General features: G+C 38.7%; 1 protein-coding gene across 2 annotated transcripts in view; it reads right to left on the bottom strand.

Annotated features, from left to right (window-relative positions):
• Positions 1–5,615, bottom strand: part of LOC132847970 (gametocyte-specific factor 1) — a 6,007-nt gene extending 392 nt beyond the window's left edge. Inside the window, exons 1-6 of one of the 2 annotated variants that reach the window (XM_060873473.1) lie at positions 5,339–5,615; positions 1,507–1,600; positions 1,317–1,417; positions 1,030–1,156; positions 774–857; positions 499–571 (exon numbers count right to left, since the gene is read on the bottom strand). In XM_060873473.1, coding sequence (XP_060729456.1) covers positions 499–571; positions 774–857; positions 1,030–1,156; positions 1,317–1,417; positions 1,507–1,570 — 449 coding nt within the window. In that variant the 5' untranslated portion in view covers positions 1,571–1,600; positions 5,339–5,615. Of the gene's footprint in view, positions 1–498; positions 572–773; positions 858–1,029; positions 1,157–1,316; positions 1,418–1,506; positions 1,601–1,781; positions 2,032–5,338 lie in introns of those variants that run through there. The other variant, XM_060873472.1, reaches the window with a different exon arrangement.
• Between the last annotated feature and the right edge of the window lie 385 nt (positions 5,616–6,000).

Raw genomic sequence — 6,000 nt, 5'->3', positions numbered from 1 at the left:
TAATGTAAAAGCAGATTAAGAAGCACAGTGATGTACAGAATTGGAAGTACATGTAGAAGGTGGTCCGAGTTCAATTGTACTATCACTGTGTCTTGATTTCCATGAATGCATCTCATACAGTGTTCCTAGTTTAGGAAGCAAAATATCCTATGTGCGTGTTTGGCAATGCTGACATTATTAGTTTTTAGTACACAAGTGTGCACAATGAGTGTCGGGTAATCATTGTATGTCACAGAAGAGGTGAGATACCTTATTTGTATACGGCGAGTCGAAAACAGACAGGAGCAGTTAGAAGAATGCAGACGTAAAATAGCACCAAAAAAGGGTGAGATTTTGAGGACATTAGATCAACCCAGTTGCACCAGTGTAAATGAAGCGAGTCTCAAACCAGACAATTGCTTAAGGGGCACTGGGAACAATCATACTCGGATTCAGCACCTGCAGCTAACGTGCCCAGTCTGAAAACCACCTAACAGTCTGATGTTTTATCTTGCTCACCTGTCTTGGCTGAGTTGTGAGGTTGAAACTCCCCAGACAAATGGAGTTGCTGGTGTTCCTGCATTTTTCACTTCTGTAGTGGAGAAGTGTTTATTAATCAGAAACCTTACCTATGAGCATTCTTAATTCACAACTTCAAATATTAATTGTCATTTTCCACCAGAAAACCTTGTTTGAGTTGTTGTGATAAGTTAGTGATAGGCTAGTGATAAGCTACAGGGTTAGGAAATGAAGAGAGGAAGGACACTGTGATATACAGAGGCACAGAAGCTGACCTTCATCCCAGTCTTCCTCACACACAGGAATAGTCCAGGTGCTGACAGGAACCTGAAATTTGCGCTGGCTCTCATCAGTTACCTCTGAAAAACATTGTACTGGTGTAAAACATAAATGTAAATTTATGTAAATTATGTAACATTACGTAAATGTAAATTTATGTTTTATAAATGTCTCATGAATGTAAAGGTGAAGGTGAAGGTAAAAGTGAAATTGTATTACTCACGTCTGTCACAAAATCATAAAAACTATTACCATAGTCTGTCTTTACAGGGCACCTATTCAGGCATGTAGACATATGATGGGACATCTCTTCCTTGGGCATGATGTGACGAGCATTAAACGGGCACGTCCAGAGTTGACTGGCCAGCTGTGGATTGTTCTGAAAACAATATTAGGACTCATTTTTAATCTTTAATACTTTATGCATCAACAGATTATTCACAATGATGATACTGTAATTAGGCTAAACAATATAATAGCTTTTTAAGGTTTGCAATTACTAGGTTAATCATCACTGTTCTACAGGACAACAGACTCACCTTTTTGCACTTGATGAGATGGTACGGTAAACGACGTGCTCGGATCTGATGGTTGGCGTCATAAGGGCACAGAAGCAACTTATCCGGGTCAAATACATCGTCTGACAAAAAAAAAAAAAAAGAGTCAGGTTAATATCAGGATCACAAAATGCTTAGAGCTTATCCTTAATCACCTCATGTTTATCTTTACCTTGCTCATCTTCCCAGCGACGAAGTGTGACTTTGGGTTGAGGTGATGAATCCCTGCGGTTCATTTTTGATGACTTCCGTGATATTTCCTTTTCCTGGGGAAAAACACAAACGACTTTTAAAACGTTGACCGCAAACTAGCCTGTAAATTAGCATCGTGTCGCCTTTAAAAAAAACACACTGGTTAATTAAGTGTTTAATTTTCAGGTCTATGTTTGTGGTTCGCTATATTAGTATTTTTTTTTTCTCAAAGTTTAATGTATAAACAATACTCACATTAAGTCTCTTAACCGAGGAAAGATGGCGCCTGTTTTTCCATACTTGACTTGAGTCGATCAGGTAACGGAAATTTATCACGCATGCGCATTGTGCAATTCGTTAGCTGTTCCAAAGCATGTAAACATTTAGCTAAGAATTACATCGACTAATACATTATTATTTCGACCATAAAGTCACTTTAGTTCGGTTTCAATGATATTACTTAATTATCACAAAAAAATTCATTTTTTTATGTATAAAAAAGTATATATGTATATATACAGTCAAGCCCGAAATTATTCATACCCCTGACTTAAAATTCTGACTTAAAGTTACTTTTATTCAACCAGCAAGTTTTTTATTGATTAGAAATGACACAGGCGCCTCCCAGAAGATAATAAGATGATGTACAAGAGGCATCATTTTGGAAAAAATTATTACTCATCTTTTATTTACATTTGAACAAAAAGTGGCATGTCCAAAATTATTCATACCCTTTGCAAACTGTCACAGTCAATGGGAAAATCCAAAGATCTATACCATTCCAAACAGTCCAAGCTGTCTCCTTGACCTTTCAGCAGCGTTTGATACGGTCAACCACAAGACTCTCTTAGCCACCCTCAGGAGTCTTGGGATTTGCGGATCAGCTTGGGAATGGTTTGCTTCCTACCTGGAAGGACGCTCATATCAGGTAACATGGAGGGGAGTGACATCTGCTCCACGCAGACTCTCCACTGGCGTCCCACAAGGCTCAGTACTTGGTCCTCTTCTTTTCTCCCTGTATACTCACTCTCTTGGTGAAGTTATTTCCTCACATGGGTTCTCTTACCACTGCTATGCTGATGATACTTATCTTCTCTTTCCCACCCGCAGATGCCACAGCTTCTGACCGGATCTCTGCATGTCTGGCAGAAATTTCATCACGGATGACTGCTCATCAGTTAAAGCTTAATCCTAGCAAAACTGAGCTGCTGTTCATCCAAGGTGATTCATCCCCAGGTCATGATCTTGCTATATCCTTGCACAACGATCTGATCTCCCCTTCAGCCACAGCTAGCAACCCTGGGGTAACCATGGACAATCAACTGTCCTTTTCCTCTCATGTTGCTAATGTGACTCGCTCATGTCGGTTTCTTCTTTACAACATTAGAAGGATTCGGCCATTTCTGTCCACACAGGCTGCTCAGGTACTTGTTCAGTCTCTTGTCATTTCTAGACTGGATTACTACAATGCACTGCTGGCAGGTCTACCTATGAACGCAATCCGTCCTCTGCAAATGATCCAAAATGCAGCTGCACGGCTTGTTTTCAACCTGCCAAAATTCTCGCATACCACCCCGCTGCTGCGATCCCTCCACTGGCTTCCGGTAGCTGCACGCATCAGATTCAAAACACTGATGCTGGCCTACAAAGCCAAAAATGGACCAGCTCCCTCTTACCTCAAAGCCCTCATAACTCCTCGCACTGCACCCCGCACCCTCCGATCTACCAGCACTGCTCGACTGGTTCCACCATCTCTCAGGGTAAGAGGCAAGTATACTACAAGACTCTTCTCTGTACTGGCACCAAGGTGGTGGAATGAACTTCCCCTAGAGGTCCGGACAGCTGAGTCACTGGCTATTTTCTAAGTCACCTACTTATTCATGAAACACTTCAACTAGCACTTCTTTCCTTATCTTTCGCATTTAAAAAAAAAAAAAAAAAAAAAAAACACACCTTTGACACTTTTTCATTGTAACTTTGAACAAATGTTTTAAACTCATGGTATCTTAAGTATGTAACTTAGTGAGCCAGCATTAATGTATTCAATGTTAGAGATTTAAGCACTTATGTACGTCGCTCTGGATAAGGGTGTCTGCCAAATGCTGTAAATGTAAATGTAAATGTAAAGCATCCTAATGACCCTGATTCATTGGGAACAGCTGTTTTAATCAACTCAACAGTTGAAAAACAGAAGCCCTCTGCTGTTGGTTTGTGTACAGTCATGGCTAAGACAAAGGAGCTCACTGATAACCTGCGGCTGCGCATTGTGGCTGCTCACAAGTCAGGAAAGGGCTATAAGACCTTATCTAAATGTTTTGAAGTTCCAGTGGCTACAGTGCAAAGTATTATTAAAAAATTCAAGACGTTCTGCGCTGTGAAAAATCTCAGAGGACGTGGTCGGAAGCCAAAAGTAACACCTGTGCTGGCCAAGGCCATCCTGATGAATCTGGGCTCTGCTGGTGGCAACATCTCAAGGCAGACAGTCCAACGGACACTGCACACCGCTGGGTTCAACGGACGCAGACCAAGGAGGACACCACTTCTCCAGATAAGGCACACAAAAGCCTGCTTGGCCTTTGCAAATGCTCATCTGTACAAAGAAGACGACTTCTGGTCTTCTGTTTTATGGTCAGATGAAACAAAAATTTAATTGTTTGGCAACAATGATGTAGCTTTAATTTGGAGTAAAGAAGCCTTCAACTCTAAGAACACCATCCCCACTGTCAAACATGGTGGTGGAAACCTAATGTTTTTGGGGTGTTTTTCAGCTGGTGGACCAGGGAACCTAATCACAGTAAATGGCACCATGAAAAAGGAGCAATACAATTAAAATTAAAATTCTCAAGAACAACTTCAGGCAGTCCGCAGAGAAACTTGGCCTTGAGCACCAGTGGACATTTCAGTACAACAACGACACAGCAAAGCACACAGCAAAATTGGTGAAGAAATGGTTAGCAGACAAAAACATTAACGTTTTTCAGTGGCCCAGCCAGAGTCCTGACTTAAATCTGATTGAGAATCTGTGGAGGGAGCTAAAGATCAGGGTGATGGCAAGGAGACCCTCCAACCTGAAAGAGTTGGAGCTCATCGTTAAGATGAATGGGCAAAAATACCAGTGGAGACATACAAAAAGCTGGTCAGCAATTATAGCAAGCATTTGATTGCTGTAATAGCCAATAAAGGCTTTTCTATTGACTATTGAGAAGGGTATGAATAATTTTGGACCTGCCACTCTTGTACATCATCTTATTATCTTCTGGGAGACGCCTGTCTCATTTCTAATCAATAAAAAACTTGCTGGTTGAATAAAAGTAACTTTAAGTCAGAATTTGCCAGGGGTATGAATAATTTCGGGCTTAACTATATATATATATATATATATATATATATATATATATATATATATATATATATATATATATATGTATGTGTGTATATATATATATATATATATATATATATATATATATATATATATATATATATATATATATATATATATATATATATAATGTGGAGCACAAATTTGAACTGTGTCTATTACACTAATTTGCCATAATAATAATAATAATAATAATAATAAAATTAGAAATGCTCTGTATGAGTTGTTATGAGCTGTCTATATGAGTCTTCAACAAATTATCTAAATTTTCGTTTCTAATTTACATTGTTATGACAGATTCAGCAAATTCAATGTCAATTGAAGGTAGATAAGATTTGAATGATATGCATGTTTAATAAATTATAATGGTTTGTAAAAAAAAATTATAAAATCCAAATAAAAGCCAGCATCATCTAAACTCCAGGTTTACCTTCCTTTAGATGGACCCAGCAACGGTGAATATGCAGACAGAAAGAGAAATATCACCAATATTTTGGGTGAAATAAGGGAGCATCTTCAAAATGAGCAGACACAAGACAGTGAGAGGCTCCAAACAGATGAGCAGATCGGATCCACAGCGTCACCCAATGAAATCCCTTATTTTACTGTTTGTTCAGAACAGGATGGTGCCGGTCCAGATGGATACTGTTCTTCTGTCCTTTTTAAGCAGCACAGAGCTCACAACATCATCAAGGACTCTCACAAACTGTTTAACCTCCTTCCATCAAGAAGGAGATACAGGAACATAAGCAGGAATCAGCAGGTTCAGAGACAGCTTTTTTTTTTCCATCCATCATCACACTACTGAACTCTACACTACACCGTTAGAACACTGTAAAAATACTGTATATGACTTCTGTACAATTATACATACAATGTACATATTACATATTGTATTTTTTTATATATTGTATTGCATTATATATTACTTGCTGTATATGTTTACATCTATATCTATATCTATCTATATATCTATCTCTCTCTCTCTCACACACACACATATACACACACATATTACTTGCTGTACACATGTTTACATATTTATTCCTATTGTAATTCTTGCCTGTGTTAAAAATAATAAGCCTTTAACCT

This window comes from Tachysurus vachellii, chromosome 7 (genome assembly GCF_030014155.1).
Source record: "Tachysurus vachellii isolate PV-2020 chromosome 7, HZAU_Pvac_v1, whole genome shotgun sequence".
Taxonomy (NCBI): Eukaryota; Metazoa; Chordata; class Actinopteri; order Siluriformes; family Bagridae; genus Tachysurus; species Tachysurus vachellii.
Note: the sequence above shows the minus strand (reverse complement) of the source record. Positions and strands in the feature narration are given on the sequence as shown.